The sequence below is a fragment of the Pseudochaenichthys georgianus genome, chromosome 9 (genome assembly GCF_902827115.2).
Source record: "Pseudochaenichthys georgianus chromosome 9, fPseGeo1.2, whole genome shotgun sequence".
Taxonomy (NCBI): domain Eukaryota; kingdom Metazoa; phylum Chordata; class Actinopteri; order Perciformes; family Channichthyidae; genus Pseudochaenichthys; species Pseudochaenichthys georgianus.
Window position 1 is genome coordinate 19740749 of NC_047511.1, and position 20385 is coordinate 19761133.

General features: G+C 43.5%; 1 protein-coding gene across 1 annotated transcript in view; it reads left to right on the plus strand.

The window, feature by feature from the left end:
• gak (cyclin G associated kinase) overlaps positions 1–20385 on the plus strand; it is a 34640-nt gene that overhangs the window by 10439 nt on the left and 3816 nt on the right. The window contains 23 exon segments of the mRNA XM_071204349.1: positions 332–421; positions 831–966; positions 2225–2337; positions 4249–4327; positions 9858–9975; positions 11866–11915; positions 12137–12285; positions 12821–12943; positions 13051–13184; positions 13277–13471; positions 13563–13680; positions 14089–14168; positions 14346–14539; positions 14723–14884; positions 15136–15170; positions 15172–15303; positions 15396–15657; positions 17117–17290; positions 17787–17924; positions 18593–18679; positions 18807–19067; positions 19667–19815; positions 19945–20121. Of these exon segments, the coding sequence (XP_071060450.1) occupies positions 332–421; positions 831–966; positions 2225–2337; positions 4249–4327; positions 9858–9975; positions 11866–11915; positions 12137–12285; positions 12821–12943; positions 13051–13184; positions 13277–13471; positions 13563–13680; positions 14089–14168; positions 14346–14539; positions 14723–14884; positions 15136–15170; positions 15172–15303; positions 15396–15657; positions 17117–17290; positions 17787–17924; positions 18593–18679; positions 18807–19067; positions 19667–19815; positions 19945–20121 (3156 nt within the window).

A 20385-nucleotide genomic window follows, 5' to 3' on the forward strand; every position in this document is an offset into this window, starting at 1 on the left:
CCCCAGGGATCCTGGTTTCTAAATGTAATAAGCTGCACGTCAATCTGGCACCAGTTTTCAGGCTCCATTTTAGGATGGACTATCTGAGGCATGTGTTTATTTGAGTTCAAATAATGTCCTTCTCAAAAGCATGCCCAGCGTGTGGGAACAAATAACTGTCGTTTTAATTTTTCAAAAAAGAATAAGAATTAAGTCCCAAGGTTCTCTAAAAAAGTTGCATACATGAACATCATTTAAAGATTCACCAAACAAGCCTGATACTTGGATCTATTACAAGACCCATGGTTGTGGAAAAGATGTTTGTTTATTTTATTTTTCTATTTGTTTGTAGATCACAAGGAACACCACTCCAGCGTACCGAACGCCAGAGATGATCGATCTCTACTCCAACTTCCCCATCAATGACAAGCAGGACATCTGGGTCAGAGCTTTTTCCTTTTCTTTCCCCCGATGTCACAGCTAATCCAAGACCATTTGTAGTTAATGTTACCCTTGCTACAGCAGAGCTTTAGAGGAGAGATTTTGCGTGAAGGCAAGATGAGCTAAGATCAGAACATCACATTTTCTAATTGGTAGTTATTAGGTGAAAGTGTAAAAAAAAGAAAAACCTTGCTATTTTAGTCACACAACAGAAAGAGTTCTACAGAGCCTGTTGAATCTTTTTATGTAAGGTCAACAGACATCCTTCCTACTAAAGTGAATTAGTCTTCTGACATTGATTTGTGTAAATGACTTTCTCGTGACAGTTTTATGACTTTGTTTTTTCTGTGCAATAAAAACGTTGGCTTGAGAGTTTATTGTTGTTTTCTCATTCCCACTCTCCTCTACAGGCCCTAGGGTGCATCCTCTACCTGTTGTGTTTTAAGCAGCACCCGTTCGAGGAGGGGGCCAAGCTGCAAATCGTCAACGGGAAATACTCCATCCCTCAGAACGACGTCAAGTACACTGTGTATCACAACCTCATACGTATGTACTTCTTTGTGTTTGCTAGTTTCTGCCTGTCAGTTATTCTTCCATCCAGCTATTTCCCTCTACACTATTTGCCTTCAAATCAAAGTTGCCGCATGTCAAAATGACTGTCACCTTTTACCAAAGAAATGCGTTTAGAATAGCACCTTTTTAAACAACGTTCATTTGACTCGGCATAAAGAGATATGCCATGACATGTAAAATAATGGCAGTATCATTAGCTAATCTAATCAAGTTAAACAGCGCCACCTGCTGGGAAATGTAAACCTGCACATAGTGGCACAAACAAATGCACAACATATAACCTCTATATTTAAATAGTACATTTTTATCATTTTGATTATTCATGTTGATTGCTGTGCATATGATACATGTTTTTTTAATTAATCATACAATTAAAATTGTCATTTGGGCTGTTACAATATCAGACTTTCATCACACAATCATAATAATAATAATAATAATAATAATAACAGTATTTTTTAAGAAATAAAAAAATAAGTCTATCAGTCAAATTACATTTTGTTGAATTTATTTCTTTACACAAAAAAATAAGTGAAGTCTGTGACCATTTACTAGTATCTGGATTATTTACACAATTATTAAATCTGTTATATTGACTGGATGTCAGTATTACATGTTTTCATCAACAATGTAAAGGATATAACTGTTCAGGGCCTTGCTTTCTTTATGCCTCTGTATCTTTTTGTCATCCTCATTGTGGGATCTCTTCAGATATTTAACTGAAATGTATGTTTCACTCTTCCGCTCAGAGGTTGCGCTAGACTTTTTCGCTGCCCGTCGTTTTGACGGACAAAACTTCCGTCAAAATCCAGAATTACCCGTCGGCCTTTACACAACTCTGACGGGGGAGGGGGGAGCATGCTCGTGAACTGTCAACGGGGGGGGAGGGACAGTTCACATGCGCCGTGTTATGCATGGCTGCTGCACCTCACGGGAGCGTGCACAGCGTAAAGCCAAAACTCACAGACATTTCAATGATTTGTACGGCACAGTTGGGTTTGGAAACGGTATAATTTCCTTTTTGGAGGGCATGCATAACACGGCATAACACCGGAGCCTCGCTGCAGGAAACTTAGGCGCTGTTCCGAGTTTGTTCTAATCTGTCAAAATAACGGACTGCTTTCAGATTTGTCCGTCATTGTTAAAAAAAATCCGTCATAGGCGGAAAATATTCGGTTAACTCGACCTCTGCTCCCGCTCCCCCCCTTCTCCCCCTCTCCTCCTCCTCCAGGTTCCATGTTGAAGGTGAACCCAGAGGAGCGCCTGTCCATCACAGAGCTGGTCAACCAGCTCCAGGAGATAGCTGCAGCACGAAACGTCAACCCCAAGTCCCCCATTACAGAGGTAGGGGTGCGCATGGTTGTGTTCTGTGCCGTTTTAATAATACAAAAATAATACTGCAGCACTCGGCTCCATAAGTGATGCAACAGCAAAACTCTGTCTCTCGTAGTCAGGTTATCTCTAGTTTATACTCTGTCACTGTTGGTGGTACTTTTCCAACGCCTTCTTTGATGTTATGGTCTTTAGGTCTAACATTTACAATTCATTTCAAGTATCCAGGCAGTTTCCAATGATGCCTAAAATGCATTTGTTTTCCTTGTCTCAGACTGTCTACAGTGACTTCTGCTTCAGTTTTCAGTAGGTGACAACCAAGTGCATTTTAGAGTAAACAAGTTTATTGGCCGAGAAATGGGGGCATATCCTCTCTGTCCGCCAGCCTGAGAAGAGGCTATTGATGGGCCAACCCAACGCACGATTGTCAGCGTTCAAGTTGGTGTTGTAGTTACACTTACTCAGTCTCACATGCAACCAATACACACACACACACACACACACACACACACACACACACACACACACACACACACACACACACACACACACACACACACACCCCGCACACGCACAACACACAGGCAGGCTCAAAGGAGTCTGTATTCTCTTTCCCAGGCTCCTCTCTTCCCAGCTGGCATGGCCCAAAGAGACAGAGAGGTGGAAAATGGGTCAAACTGAAATAAAAACATTCCAACACTTTAGTAGTAAAGCACATTTCAAGTTGGAAGCTTAACTGTTCAGGCAGAAATCTGTTTTTATATTTTATTGTATCTATCACCCAAACTAGCTGATTCATTATCATCAGATTTAAAATTTTAATCAAGGCTTGGGAACAGCAAAACATTTTACTTTGCATAGTCGCTGGTCATCAGAAACTAAGAAGCCTCTAATGCTTCTTAACAAATCCTGGTACTTATCACCAAATCTGCATCCACGGCGATTTAAGTGTATGACAAGCTCATTTCAATGTCAAATGTCATAAGGTTTACAGGAATTCCTCTTTATTCCTACAACCTCCTAATGTGCACTTGACCGATTCTACAGCTGAGCCAGTGAATGTATCCTATGATAAGTATAAATAAAAAAACAAATGTTCCTGTCTTTCTTTAAATTATTTTGTATTGCAACCAATTTCATACCAAACTGAATCCTAATATGTCTGAATATATATATCCTATATGAATGTGGCAGAGTGAAGGCAGATCTTGTGTTTGCTGATCTGATCAGGGTTTAAAGGGGGTTTCCCTGTTGGAGATAAGAAGATTATAATCCTCCACCTTCTCCTCCTCCTCCTCCTCCTCCTCCTCCTCCTCCTCCTCCTCCTCCTCCTCCTCCTCCTCCTCCTCCTCTTCTTCTTCCTCTCTCTGCTGCTTCTCGGCACACACATAAAAAGAGGCAGACTGAGATGGAGCAGAGAGGAAGGAGAGCAGAACACTTTTGACGGAAGCAGCACAGATGGAAGTGAAATAGTGAGAGGGAAAGACAGAGAGACGCAGAGGCTGTCTGACTGTCTCAACGCAGTCTTAAACCCTCCAGTTCTCATCCAAAAAATATTTCACTTTGCACGTCTGATACAAACTATGTGTTTAGGATTGTGTTGTGATTCTTTTGAAACCGGGATTTTTTTTATTTAGCTGTTGCTTTACACTGTATTGAGTCTCTTTTTCTGTTCCTCTATTTGAGGTCACCTGACTCTGTTTTTCTATCAAGGACTATTTTTACCTTTGCTAAAATGTATTTTTGCCATTTGGTGTTGTATCCATTTTTAAGGATGACATGTTTTTGCATCAGTTTGGAACATCTTATGCAAAATTGTAGGTTGCCAGTTTTTTGCACCTCATTTTGTTTGACTAACTTGTGACAATGATGAGTGCGTACTATTGTTGGCGTCCGGTGTTTGACGGCTATGAATGTCTGCAGCTGCTGGAGCAGAACGGAGGCTTTGGAAACAACGGAGCCCAGCCGCCCATGCAGATCCAGAACGTCCACAACAATGCAGGTGAGGGTTTGTTTTGATGACTATAATATACTGTACTCAGGGTTATGTTTGTTTAAAGTTGTAACAGTTGAAGTAATGAGGGCGAATTTGAAAACTATCTGAAAACAAAGCGATAGTGTTACGGTCATGTTTCTAAAAAGCATAATGTAACAACTCATCCAAACATATGATATGATGCACTTTAACAATCTGGCAAAAATAACAACTTTTTCAATTCAAATAATCATTCATAGAGCTGTCCTTTTTTTTATGCCTCTCAGGTAAATTAACTAAACCTCTTGTTTATAATTAGCCAGGTACACTATTCTTACAAACACAGATAACAAACCTATATCGCTAAGAGTTATACAAGGTTATAAGTAATGTTGTAGTTCTCATTCATAACACTCCGTTCGATGTCTCACTATGGGATGCGCCTCAACGCGTATGCAAACAGAAGCATCAATCTCATTACGCCAATCCTGATTGGCTGGTGATCTTGGCGTCAGGGAATCCACCCACCCTTTAAGTAGCTTGCGCTACGACGCAGCGTCATTCAAACACCTCTTCTCGCTTCAGAGCACATCTCGATTTATCATTAACCGGGCTAGCTTAACGGTCCACAGACTGAACCCAAAGCTAACATTCGGTCGACGGGCGCTTGCCGGTTACTTTTTTGCTTTGCAAGAAGACTGAGCAATATTAACACACCAGTTAATATTGTAATCTGACTCGCCGTTTCTTTCTGTCGAAATAACGGTACGGTTTGATTTTTTTCTTCAAGCTAGTAACATACCTGTTGCTAGTTTGTTCTTCCCTCCACACCGACACCACGGTAAAGAGGACGTTCTCTTTTCTCTCTCACACCAGAGGAGACAGAGATAAAAAAAGTATTAACACACCAGTTAATATTCTTCAAAGAATAAAATCTACACCGTCGCCTTTTTTCCTTTCGGACTAACGGCAAGGTTGGATTTTTTCTCAGTAACGTACCTGTTACTAGCGTGTCCACTCCACGCCGACACCCCGGCGATCGAAGATGGACCCTTCTCTCCCTCACACCAGAGGAGTCAGGGACTCAGAGGCTCGGCTATGCGGCTGCGGGTTTAAGATTTCAGGCACAGACTCACACCAGGTCTGCTTGTCCTGCCTCGGGCTGGAACACGCCCGGGAGGCTATCGATAACCCCGGCTCGTGCGGGCATTGTACCCGCTTCACCATTAAGAGCCTCCGCCGACGGTTAGCACGCCAAGCTAGCTTGTCGGGACAGGACCCCCTCATGTCCGCTGATTCGCCGGCCGGCAATCAAGACATGGTGGCGTCCGCCGCAGAGATTGAGCCCCGCGCTGTGTCAGACTGGGGCTCAACAACAGCGACAGCCGCTGAACCGGAGCCCCACGCCGTTTCAGGCTGGGACCCGGTGGCGGCAAGAGCGGAGCCCCGTGCTGTGTCAAGCTGGGGCTCCCAATTGGACCTCACCATGGTTCCACCCAGGGAGGATGTCCTGGAGTTGGACTACATGGAGGACGAAGAGGATACCTCTGAGTTCCTCCTGTCTGACTTGGATGAGGATGACATCTTCGTTTCATCGGCTCAGGCTGCAAAGCCGGGAGCGATGTCCGCTCCCCCGGGCGAGAGCACACCAGCTTCGCCCGTCCTAAGCATGGACTTGCAGGCCGTGTGTCAACGCGCTGCGTCCAGGCTGGACATCCCATGGCCTGAAGTGGCCAAGGAGACCTCCAGATCTCGCTACGAGGGGAAGAACTTGCCCCAAGCAGCGAGGACGAAGAGGCAGCTCCTTCCAGCCTTTCCGGAGATGCTGGACGAGGTGTCGGTCTCGTGGAGAGACCGTCCCTTTAGCAACAAGGCCCCAATCCAGGGTGCCTCCTCCCTGGATTGTGACGGTATGGAGAGACTCGGCCTGCTCCGCATGCCGCCCATGGAACCGCTGGTGACAGCCCACCTCCAACCGAGGCTGGCTTCGACACCGAGCAGGAACCCCATGCTGCCGGCAAAGGCAGACCGGTTCCAGTCAGCGATGACCGAACGGGCCTATAAAGCCGCAGCTTTGTCCGCCAGGGCACTCAACGTCTCCTCGCTTCTGACCGCCTACCAGGCGGAGCTCTGCGAAGACATTTCGAGCAGACCTGAGCCTGCCGTGTGGGACGAGATCGCAGCGATCACGGACATTGCCTCTGTGTGCAGCGCTGTGCAGTCCAAGCCACGGGCAAGGCACTGGGAATGATGGTGGTACAGGAGAGAGCCAGTTGGCTCAACCTGACCAACCTTCCAGACCGGGAAAAAGAGGATGTTCTGGACATGCCTATTGTTCCCGAGGGCATATTTGGCTCCGCTCTAGCTTCAATGCAGCTGAGGTGCGAGTCAAAAAGGAAGGGAGACGAGGCTCTCCAGCTCTGTCTCCCCCGAAGGGTCCAGCCGCCACCTTCAATGGTCCCGCGGCAGGCCTTCACCCAAGCTGTCTCACGTCCTGCCCGGTTCAAAATACCGAAGCAGCAGAGACCGCAGCCCGTCCCGGGTCCCCAGCCCAGGCACGAGGCAAGAGGGAGCTGGCCAAGAAAATCTCCGGTTCCGGCAGCTGCCGCTCAGGTGCAGCCGACCCAGGTTTTCAGAGCGGGTCTTGAAAATCAGACCCGTGCAGGACTCTGCCACGCACATGCGCAGTGTCGGCCGGGGTTGTCAACCTGGGGTACCACCGTGTTCAGACACTAGAGGGCCCCATACCACAACAAATAGACACTGAGGGCAGACGACAGAGCTGTGACATCTCCGCTCGCTTTGAGAAGCGAAAAGTGGAGGATGCTCACAGATTCTGCTTGGGTTTTCAAGACGGTAATACGGGGCTACAGGCTCCAATTCGCTGTCACCCCCCCTCACTTCTCGGGCATTCTGTATTCACAGGCCCGGGGAGAGTCAGCCCATATTCTAGAGCAAGATATTTTCTCGCTACTAGAAAAGAAGGCTATATCGATAATGCCCGCCGAACAGAGTCAGAGCGGCTTTTATTCCAAGTATTTCCTCGTTCCCAAACGGGGAGGGAACGGAATTCGGCCTATACTAGATTTGAGAGCTCTGAACAAATATCTCAGAAGATACAAATTCAGAATGCTCACTCACACATCTCTGTTGTGTCTCGTGCGCCAAAACGACTGGTTCACATCAGTCGACCTGAAAGATGGGTATTTCCACATCCCAGTATATTACCCACACAGGAAATATGAGGTTCGCCTTTCAGGGTGTCTGTTACGAGTACAGAGTACTTCCCTTCGGTCTGTCTCTCAGCAGGTGAGTGTTTGTACGGTGTACGGATGCCGCGATAGCCCCGTTAAGACAACAGGGTATTCGCCTGGCAACTTATCTGGACGATTGTCTCCTTCTCGCACAGTCGGAGCAAGAGGCTATTACACAGGTGAATGTCCTCGTAAAACACCTGCTCGACCTGGGTTTTGTAATAAACACAGAAAAGAGCATGTTGTCCCCAGCCCAGACTGTACTCTTCCTGGGCCTACGCCTGAATTCGGTGCCCTTTACAGCCCGCTTGTCAGCAGAGAGAGTGAAAGCCTTCAGGGCTTGCCTCGCTCATTTCCAGCCACGCAAATATGTTCTCTTCAGGTCATGTCTGCGGTTGCTGGGGCTCATGGCGTCAGCCATTCTGGTGGTACGACTGGGACGCTTACACATGAGGGAGTTTCAGCGCTGGGTAGCTGCCCTCAGACTGGACCCTGTGCGTCATGGCGCGCGGAGAGTGATGGTCACTATGAAATGCGTAATGGCTCTGCGCCACTGGCTACACCCGACTTTTCTAGTACGGGGCGTACCTATGGGTGCTGTCCTATCGTGGAAGGTGGTCACCACAGACTCATGTCTGACGGGCTGGGGGGGTATATATACACGAAGGTCGACCTGTGAGGGGTCTCTGGAGCAGAGACCTCCAACGGTCACACATAAATTATCTGGAGCTTTTAGCGGTGTTCCTCACCCTGAAACGCTTTCTGCCTTTTCTCAGAGGACATCATGTACTCGTGGACTGGCTACATCCTGGGCTTTGTTCAAGGGTGTTTCCATCCAAGACATTTGTGCAGCAGCGAGCTGGTCCTCGCCGCTCACTTTTTTGTCCGCTTTTACAGGCTAGATGTCTCTGCTCCAAGTGTGGCCAGTGCTGGGTCCCGTGTTGAGACAGAGTTCTACCTGTTAAGTTCTGGTTGTTTTTGGTGATTTTCGAGATGAGCATGTCTAGCAATACGGGAGTTTCAATATCCCATAGTGAGACATCGAACGGAGTGTTATGAATGAGAACTATAGGTTACTTACGTAACCCCAGTACTCGGAGTAACATGAAGTGAGATGTCTCACCAGACGGCCCTTCATGCTAAGGCGAAGCGAGAAGAGGTGCTTATTTTGAATGACGCTGCGTCGTAGCGCAAGCTACTTAAAGGGTAGGTGGATTCCCTGACGTAGTCGTCAAGATCACCAGCCAATCGGGATTGTCGTAATGAGATTGATGCTTCTGTTTGCATACGCGTTGAGGCGCATCCCATAGTGAGACATCTCACTTCGTGTTACTCTGAGCACTGTGGTTACGTAAGTAACCTATAGTTCCCCTATGACCAGCCAACAATAACAATATCCTCCTCCTTTGGTTAATTTATTTATAGAATCATTTTTGCCTTATGACTGCGATTTCACATCTTACAGTATGTCCGAAGAAAAAAGCTGAAAGTATGCACGCGCTAGGAATGGAACACTCTTATTTTATGGCTATTTGAAATCAGGATCATCAAACAAAAGTACTTAACCAGAACGTGATATTTCTGTTATTTATCTGTATATTTTCTATAAATGAGCATAATGGGTGTTTCCAAACACTCAGCCTCACCTGTGCAGGCTGCTATTAAGAGGATTTCTGCACGCAGAGTCACCCATCTTGTCAATATGTTGCTCTTCCTCCTGAGGTGCGGCTTCAGTCCTCCTGTACTTCATACTGTCAGACCTGGGCTATAGATGACTCAATCTGAGTCATTTGCCTGTTGTTGTACATCAGGGGTGCCCACACCTTTTCAGCTTGGGAGCTACTTTTAAAATGACCAAGCCCACATTTTTTCTTTTGCAACGCCATGCAATCTACCTTTGCGATCGACTGGTCAATCGTGATCGACGTATTGGGCACCCCTGTTGTACATCAACATCCCACAGCTTCACCCCAGCTGACGGCAACCGATTTCATCCAATGCATTTGCAAGTAAAACAAACAATCCTTTTGACCCTCTTCTAAAAAAGACGTGTATCATGAGCGTGGGAATTGATACATTGTACCCACATATAAATTTATAGAATATGTATTTTACGTTATTTATAGCTTGGCTTTGCTAAAATATTTAAGTCCATTTAAAGATTTTAAACTTCCAATTATACACAATGTTTTTGTCATTGTTGGTTAAACTGCGACCTCGATGAACCCACTGTCAATGCTTTGACACATCTGCAAATCTATTGTATTCAGAATTCTCTGTTTCCCCCCCCATGATGCCTTTAGGCATATACGATCCTGACCAGGCGGGGAGCGGCCTCTTTGACATCTTAAAGGGAGGAACCGAGCGCTTCCTGACCAACATCAAGGACACCTCCTCTAAGGTCATCCAGTCAGTAGCAAGGTAAGGTGCACCCACCTGTATACCCTTTTCTAAAAATCAATGTTTTATTTATTCATATTTCATTTTCAGTTGTACGCTTTTAACCAAATCTTTACAAAAGATTAAAAGTGGGAGTAATGCAGCAAATATTGAGAATAAGCAAAGTGTTCCTTTTAATAGCCTCTCTCTCTCCATATCCATCAAAGTTTGAGGTTTCATTTGGTTATTCCACCATCGGTTTGTTCCATTTGTTTGGTCGTTTTGTTTATTTTTTTGTTGTTTCTTTTCTCTGTCCCAATCCCTCATGGTCCCACTATGTGTCCATCACCTAGCAACCCAAGGTAAATATGGGTCGGTGACGTGCGTCAACTCATGCGTTGCTCTGTGTGCTCCCGTAGTGTGTGTTTTGATTTAGAGGAAAGAATAAATCCTTACTAAGCCATTTTGCTGTGCCGTGTCCGCCATCGCAGCTTGCTGATCCTAACATAACACATTCAATAATAGATAATTGAATGAATGCAACGCCTGATGTGAATGGACAGGTGAGAATCATTTGGAGTGAATGGAATGATCATATGATTAGAAAATGATATCAGCGAATGAGAAAACAAGCAAACCATATTCCCTGTGCATGGTACAGGGAAAGAATGGGCCAGTCAATCACAAGAAACTAATCAAAGAGCTGGTGCTGTAGCGAGGGAGGCATCATGACCTAAAATAAGCAGCCTTGGTATACTAATCATAGCCTAGCCCTTTTAGCTACATTTAAGTAACATTCCCTGAATCCTCCATTTATTTCAAATAAACTATTACATTAGTCAACTATGGGCACCAGTTATCTTTCATTTTAGTTAACACTTTTCAATTGTTTTCCATTAGCTTGATCTCTCTATTCAAACCATTAATCAGTTACTTTGGCTAACTTGGCTAACTCTAGCTTACTTTTGAACCATTACTTCCCATTTCATCAATAATCTATTACTTCAAAAACTGTTGCTACGGTGTATTGATTACTTTGAGCTTTATATCTTAACCATTTTGAAATGACTGTCAGCTGAAATGTGTATCCATAAATGTACACTATTTTAAACATGTATTTATTACTTTTAAGCTACCTGCTTGTATGTCTCTGATCAATTGCTACCTTTTCATGCACTCGCCACACATGGCTTTTGAGTGCTTGAGTCGACTGTGAAAATGTGGATCGTTTTTTGTTTTGTATTTAGTTGATCTATGTGCTCGAAAGCACCTTAGGATGTTTAAATATTTGCGTATATGAATGGTTGTTTGAAAGAACGAGAGTATGGTAGTTTAGATGTTTTAATATAACTCACTGCTTACTAAATCACCATGTTTCAGCTATAGGTGTGTCCTAACCAGCGTCTCATGTCTGTCCTGATACCATATCATTGAGTGTCATCAGCTCATATCGATTAATTTATTTTGCTTATGCTCAATTTTAATATTTGGTGGGAATCATGTTGCATTTTGTTTTTGCTTTTGTCGTACAATATGATTTAATTTGCTGTAAAACCAACTGTAGCCTAATTTATTCGTCAATGAACTACTAATAATACTAAAATAAAAGGAGCTATTGGCAGTATTGGTCCTCTTCAGCATATTCACATGCAACTGCCAGATGCGTATAATCTACATAAAGGACAGATAAACTGGGTTATTTTTAATTTATTTATTGTGTGGATGCTCTTTAAGGCATCATATAGGACCATCTCAACCCTGCAACATTCTGGCTTTTGTTATTTATCAATTGTATATAAGTGTATTTTAATACAGCACTTCCTTTCTGCAGTGTGGTGGATATTAGTCCACTTTATTTCTTATAGATAGTTTTCCTCCCGACCATGTGTACATGTACTCTTTTCATTAGTGCACTTGTAATTTCTCTTCCAGCTATGCCAAAGGGGACCTTGATATTTCCTACATCACCTCCAGAATAGCAGGTATGCATTTGACCCTCTATAAAACCTACGTGTACCTTCTTTAATCCCCTGTTATGTCATCTAGACATTATTCTATATTACATGATGTACATGATTTTAGAGGTTTCATTCAGACATGGCTTGAATAAAAGCCATGTCAGGTAATATCTTAGCTTCTCTTTTACATTTTGATGAAGGGGGTAAACCTTTGATGTATTGGTTACACATATTTCTCTTTGTAGTCATGTCCTTCCCAGCAGAGGGGGTAGAGTCGGCGATAAAGAACAACATCGAGGACGTCCGTCTGTTCCTGGATTCCCGTCATGCTGGCCACTATGCTGTCTACAACCTCTCCAAACGATCATACCGGCCTTCTCGGTTCCACAACAGGGTACGTTTGTGTATGCATGCCAATAGATGCTTACTAGCGGTGGGAATCAGGCTCGATACGATAGTATTGCGATTCTACGATATACTAAGTATTGCGATACGATATATTGCGTATATTTATATCTTTGTTTTGACTAACTTCCTGCCAATCCCACTGACTTCACCCATGGCCATGACCACACAAGAAAAGGCTCAGCACCAGCTAGTGGATTGAAAAAGCAATTGTTGCCAAAAACTTTCATTTTGATTTGCAATGTGAATAGTTTATATAATAAAATATCGATACTTGGCGTCCGTGTATTGATACAATATCGCCAGGCAAAGTATCGCAATACTATGCTATATTGATTATTTCCCCCACCCCTAATGCTTACTTGTTTGTTTACTCTTAACAGTCACAGTGTCAGCAGTGGTGTTGTCTTTTTGGCACTCTAATATAGAGGTTTTTATTAGCAGTATTTGCCCTTGTTTACGTTTTGTGCAGCTTTACAATATCCCTGTTGTATTCAGGTGTGTGTCTTTATCTGTGTGTGTAGGTTTCAGAGTGTAACTGGCAGGTGCGCCGTGCCCCCAACCTGCGCAGTCTCTACAGTGTGTGTAAGAACATGCATCTATGGCTCAAACAAGACCAGAGGAACATCTGTATAGTACACTGCCTGGTAAGTTGAGATGAGTTAAGATGTCCAACATGCATGCTCAGATGTAAATACATGGTAAGGGCAGCTTGAATACATTTAAATGTCATCCCCCGTCTTTGTTTCTGTAGGACGGCAGGGCAGCATCAGCAGTGGCAGTCTGCTCCTTCCTGTGTTTCTGTCGCCTTTTCACCACAGCTGAGGCGGCCGTCTACATGTTCTCGATGAAGCGCTGCCCCCCCGGCATAGCACCCTCACACAAGAGGTAGAGTCATGGCAGATATCCCCACCAGAACCCAAGTTAATCCTTTTTAAGCTTAAAGCACAGGATCCTGATTTTGCCTTTGATCGTTGCAGGTATATTGAGTATATGTGTGACATGATGGCAGAGGAGCCCATTGTCCCTCACAGCAAGCCCATAACCATTCACTCCATCGTCATGACACCAATGCCGCTGTTCAACAAGCAGCGAAACGGCTGCAGGCCCTTCTGCGAAGTCTATGTTGGAGACGAGAGAGTCCTCACCACATCGCAGGAGTACGACAAGATGAAGTAAGTCCATTCACTAACAGAATAATACTTTCTTAGAGGAGTAAATCATTTCCATTATTTATGACATCTGTGATATTTTTGCTCTTTCCAGGGATTTCAGGATGGAGGATGGGAAAGCGGAGATTCCCCTCAATGTGACAGTCCAAGGAGACGTACTGGTGGTGATCTACCATGCTAGATCTACGCTAGGAGGACGTCTACAGGCCAAGGTAGACGCACAATGACAAGCGTAAATGCACATGGAGTATGATTTGTAAGTTGCACTTTGTAAACACAACTTTCAAAGTTGCCCCTTCCTCCCTGGGAGGATGAACAGGGTGCTCACCAGCAGGTCATCTAGTAACAACTTTGGTCCACTTGTCATTTCCTCTTGCTAAATGTGTATTTGTCAGCGCCCACTGTGTCCAGCATTTGCCTAGCTTCCACCTGGATGCGTACTTAGGTTCTGGCACCCTGCCACATTATATACAGTATGTTGATGCCTATAAACTTCCCTAACCCAGGGTGAAGAGGGATTATACTTTGGTTTTTAGAAAAATCATTTTGCCTTTTTTAAAATGCATCACTGTACATTCTTCACAAAAAACTAAGTTTATTCTCTAATGTTTGTGTTTCAGTTGGCATCCATGAAGATGTTTCAGATCCAGTTCCACACAGGCTTTGTCCCCAGAAACGCAACCACTGTCAAATTTAACAAGTATGTACAACAGTTTGAGAGATGCAATACTTTTTGACTAAACACGATCCTTGTAGTTCAAGCTTCACATGTCTTGTTTCTTGAACAATAATATCAAGTCTTTCATTTTTTATTTACCTCTTGACATGTTCTTTTTCTAATAACTTCCTGTTTCCAAACTACCTTTTCACCTGGCAGGTATGACCTGGATGCCTGTGATATCCAGGAAAAGTACCCAGACTTGTTCCAGGTCAATTTGGACGTCGAGGTGGAACCCAGAGACAGACCCAGCGCCAAGACCCCTCCCTGGGAGGACTTTCAGACCAAGGGTCTGAACCCCAAAATCCTGTTTTCCTCTCGAGATGAGCAGCAGGAGATCCTCAGCAAATTTGGTAAGTGGCATTGCTTTACAAGAAAAGGGCTTTTGGATTAGGATTGTTAGTTTTTTTTTTACATTTCTTTTATCCATCGGCTTCTCAGTTCACTTTGATATCAGACATCCTTCTGTTTTTCTCCAAAGTATGTTCTTTTTGTAATTCACATGTAACCTAACCATTACATTGTAATCCTCACAGGTAAGCCTGAGCTGCCTCGTCAGCCCGGCTCTTCTGCTTTTTATGACTCTGAGTCGCCACAGCCGGCTCAGACTCCAGAAGGCATAAACCCAACAGAAGTAGAATCTCCTGCCAGCACCGATAGCAATGCCAACAACTTCTTCCAGACACTGGATTGGGAAGGTCATGTGCTTTTGTTCTCGTCATAACTGCATATATATATATTATTTTGTGAACTTTGACAAAATGACCTACATTTTCCCCTTTTGCCCTGGTGTAACTATTATCATCTATTCTGAATAAGGAGACAGTGCTATTTTTTGTGTCCTGCCTTAATTTTCTCATACTGGACTTAAAATATAAAACATTCCCTGACCTTTTAACCTCTCAATGACTGTCACACCTAATATTTGACACTCTTCTTGTATTTGTAGATGTGGGTGGCCATCAAGATGCCTCAGACATTCAGGGGGGGGGGGTACATGAATGAGGAGGAGGACCTGAGTGATCAATCAGAAGGAGAGTCCTACTCTTACTCTGCCCCTGGGGTGGAGCCTCTGTCACGGGACCCCAGTGAACCTCTGTTTGATGCTGACTTCCAGGTACAGTGTGACTGCTATGAAGTACAGCCCAAATGTGTAATTTCTACAAACATCTCATTCATTTCTGTCTTTGTGTCCTTTCCTCCCCCCAGAGCTCCCCTCCTGCAGCCCAAGAATCTACCATTGATGACACAGCTGACCTCTTGGGTTTGAACTCTGGCCCCTCCATGTCCTCCACCTCCTCCACCTCCTCCTCTGCTCCTCCTCCAGGAGTCCAGGGGGGAATGAAAGCAGCATCCAGTAACAGTGACCTCCTCAACGACCTGTTTGCGCCCCCTGCTGGTCAGACAGCAGCAGTGCAGGAAGACTTGTTCTTCAGCGGGCCAGCCAGTGGGAACACATCAGACTCTAAATGTAAGGGTGGAGGTGTTAGAAAAATACTTGTCACCGGCTTGAGCTTCAATATCAGGATACATGTATTTATTACCCCTGCAAGAATGGAAGTAGTCATCACATACAGAGCATATGATACAACTAGTTCCCAGAACAGTGTCCTTCACATGCTTATATACAAGAGAGGGTGTTTCACTGTCACAAGATGCAGAATACCGGTTCAAAGCCGTATTCAATGTTTAGTTTAGATTAGCTAAGGCCCACGTAAGCAATAAACATGACAGTCATATGCCTATCTCCCTAGGGGCTGAATCATCATGTTTAATCATTGGAACATAGCTATCGTATTTTCAACACTAGGGATAAGTACCGAGCCCCGGTATTAAACGAGCCCCGGGCCTGAATTATTAAAGACCGTGGTACCGTTAAGCTCCGACGTTAGCGGTCTTTTGCATCGGTACTGGAGACATCTAAAAAATATGTCATATGTATTATTGCTACACAAACAGTATATTGCAGTTTTTGTGTCGCCAACTAATATGCAATAACACTACAAAATGCGTCTATGATTATTTTTAGTATTTTCGATCTTTCCAATCCAGATGAGAGATCTCTCCCCCGCCTGCTTGCGAGGGGGCGGGGCAGTTTACACACACACACACGCAGCTGCTACATGCAGCAACACACACACACACGGAGGAGATGGCGGAGAGAACGGGCTCCGCGGTGTGGTTAAACTTTACCCGTCTCGATGCTCGTTACCAAAAGTGCAATAAGAGTTTAGCATGTAAGGGCAATTTGTCTAAACATTTAGCAAAAGTGCTCCACATTCAGACGGAGGAATGCACCGGGTTCCACTGTCTTTCTAGTAGCTCTGTAGCTCCATCCACGAGTAACGTTTCCATGGCAGGTGTTATGTATGCTAGCAGCATCACACAGTTAACTAAATTATACAAACATGGGTTACTCATTAGAGGTAACAGAGTTATTTATTTTGTTAAAGTTTCAGCTATTCTGTTCACAATTCTGTCATCAGATTATTTAATACGATATGTTAAAACATTGTTGTTTCTTTTGATGTGAAATATTATGTATTTAATTTAAATTAAAAGCAATGTTAGTTTTGCTCACAATTTGTTTAGTTGGTTTACCTTATTTCTTTCTCCAAAAGAACCGATAAAAGTACCGTTAAAAGACCGGACCAATAAGTGGTATCGATAAAAGTAGTAGTAGTACCGTTAAAACCTTAACGATACCCATCCCTATTCAACACAGTGTCTCATGAGCTTCTTCTATGTAATCATACATCTGGTTACGTACACAGCTACAGTTGGGCCTTTTATATCATGTGCTACTCGGATATTGAAGGAGTACATTCAGTATTTTCCCAACAGGAGGCTTTATATTTTCTTGCTGCATTGTTTAAAAAAACTTCACGGCCATCTTTAATGCATCATTATTTCCTCCTACCTCGCTGCAGCATTGGGCGACCTGTTTGATCCGTTTGGGATGGGCTCTGGCTCTGGGGTGGGCCCCACTGTGGGCTCCTCTCGGCAGGCCTCTGGGCCGGACCTGTTTGGAGACCTGTTGGGCTCTGATGGTTCAGCTCACAGTAACCCCACTCCTGCTTCTAACACAAGCCTCTTCAACCTCAGTGAGTACTACTGGGACATCACTCAGTGTTATGTCTGCTTGGAGGAGATATGATTTACACACACTTTGCACACAGGCTAATATGCCTATATGAGTGGCTTGTGTGCAGTGGCTTGTTATTTTCAGATGATGTCACAGACATGGAATTAAGTAAATATTTATTTTCTACTCAACCCTTAATGTTTCTGTTTCAAAGCAAAAGCTCTATCTGTGGACGGAGCTGCATAGCTCCAAATACTTAAAGGGAAAAAACAAACTAGTTTCGATTATTATTTGCAAATGAACATATGCTTCTCTTTCCTAAATATAAATGGCATTACTTTTTAAATTCTCCAGGAACAAACCTATGGTTTTTTTTCTTAGTTTTCCTGGACAAAAATGTCCCTAGTTTCCACAACATCTAATGTTGCCGTCTCATTGTTCCTCATTTGGCAACAGGAAATAGAAACATGCAACAGAATCTCAATTGGTGATACTTTTGATCTTTTTATTTACAGATAAGCTAGTGAAGGATGTCCCTAAGATGACATCATCGGCCAGTCAACCAGACCTGCTGGGTGGGTGGGACAGCTGGGCGGCGGGCTCCACCGCTAACATGAGCGCCACCGCTAGCAAACCCAGCTACACCAACAATGGTGTGTGGAGGAGCCTTTTGAAGGGACTCAACATTAACTGAGCACTTTGAGTTTGGTGTATTCTGTGTAGACCATATGGAACATTTTAAAACAAAACAATTATTAGTAATTGAAAACCTTTATTGACACTATAGAAAAAGGCAGTGTGCATTTTCATAATGCACCCCGCCCCCCCCCCCTTAGAACATACAAATACAATGTTTATTGAGACGAGGCTGTTCAAATTTAAAGATTTAATTGATCCACAGACTTCTTTACTTATGCATAAAGCAAAAAAAAGAATACTGCCAGAAAACATACAAAAATAAATTGTTTTAACTTCAGTGGATGAGCATCAGTTTAAAGCAGATGTGTATCTCTGTAGCTGGTGTTAAATTGTGGAATTCATTACCAAACTATTTAAATGGCTGTAAGAACATCTTTAGGTTTAAGAAAAATGTATAAAGAAATACAAACATGAAAGTATGAAGATGTCAGGCAACCGTTGTTGCTGAAGGTACACAAGATTGTTGTGTTGACATTTGATAGTGTTTTTGGTAATGAAACTATTAGTCTTTGACAACAGCTGTGACTGACATACCATTGATTTACATTTAATTAGATTTTTTGAACAAGGGGCAGGTAAAATAAGCTAATAAATAATACCTCCCATGTTGTTGTGTCTGTAGCTTCTGGTGGGCTACCCATGTCGAAGGCCAAGTCCCAGACCTTTGATCCTTTTGCTGACCTAGGAAACCTTGGCACCAGTTTACCAGGTGAGAGACTCGGTCAGATATCTAATCGCCTGTAATGATGATACCGCTCAGTATTGCTAACAGTGGAAAACATGACCTTGTTTACCTTTTTTAATCATTTACTATCATCCTTCTGTGTTACTTGCAGGTTCATTCAGCAGTAATATTCCGGGGCCTTCATTTAACTCAAAGGCTCCTCCCCCCTCTGCTAAATCTCAAGCCCAGCCCTGGCAGGCTGGCAGACCCCCCACAGCCCAGAGCAAATCCTGGATGGCTGGATCTGGACCTGGTTCTGCCCCCTCTGCCTCTCAGCCCGTAGGACCACAGTCCACCAAACCCAACTACAACCTCAACTTCTCCAGTGTCATTGGTGGGAGGGAGGACAGAGGAGTTCGTGGGCTTGGATTTGGTAAGAAAGGCTATTGATAATTTGAATTGAGTTCTTTCTACAATTATCACGGAAATATTGTTTTTCTCAGCAAACTGAAATAAATAAATGTGATTAGTTGTGAGCACTGGAATTCACTATCTACTGAAAAAGGAAGTGAATTCAAGAGATAAGAAGATAAGATAAGAAGTACTTTATTGATCCCAATTTGGGTTATGTTTGTGTTGCAGCAGCATAAAAAGACACAGCATTGTACATTTGAGAAATTAAAAGACTAGAAATAAACAATCCAAAATGTAAACATCTCAAATAGCAATACAAATTAAAATGTGGAGAATATACATGTGGAAATACAAATGTACAGTAACAAAATATAAAGCAGGATATACATTAATTGGGCAAGGAATGGATTATTAAACATTAACTTGAATATAAATGTTAAATGTACAGTGCAAGTTTAAATCCAGTTATCCAAGAGAAGCTATGGAGTAGAGAGGAACCTGTCATTTGTAATTATTTAGGTCAAATATTGCATTAATTCTATGGTCTGAATTGTTTTTGGGAATTGAGATAACATTCTCAAAAAAAATGTAAAACCTATGTTCTGTGTTTTAACGCAGGCGCCAAGCCCAAGGTAAAGGAGGACGATTTTGAAGACCTGCTGTCCACTCAGGGTTTTGCCTCTAGGCCTGATAGGAAGGGACCAAGGACAATCGCTGAAATGAGAAGGCAGGAGCTCACTAAAGACATCGATCCACTCAAATTACAGGTGACAATTTAAACACACATGTGAAAGACATACAAACTCCTGAAAACACACATTATTCCAACTAAATTCTAAAATATTTGTGTTTTCCTGGTAAAGTGGTAACGGTTTGTTTTTGTTGTCGTGCTGCAGATCTTGGACTGGATCGAGGGGAAGGAGCGGAACATCCGTGCGCTGCTGTCCACTCTTCACACGGTGCTGTGGGAGGGGGAGACCCGCTGGAAGCCGGTGGGCATGGCTGACCTGGTGACCCCTGACCAGGTGAAGAAGTTCTACAGGAAGGCTGTGCTGATTGTCCATCCAGATAAGGTACAGTAAAGAAATGCTGCTTATGCATGTATTGGCATTTAAACTAACCCCCTTCCAATCAATCAATCAATCAATGTTTATTTATATAGCCCAATATCACAAATGTTACATTTGTCTCAGTGGTCTTCACAGTGTGTACAGAATATCAGTATGACAATACGACACCCTCTGTCCTTAGACCCTCACATCGCACAAGGAAAAACTTCCAAAGAAAACCCAGTTTAAAGGGAAAAATGGGAGAAATCTCAGGGAGAGCAACAGAGG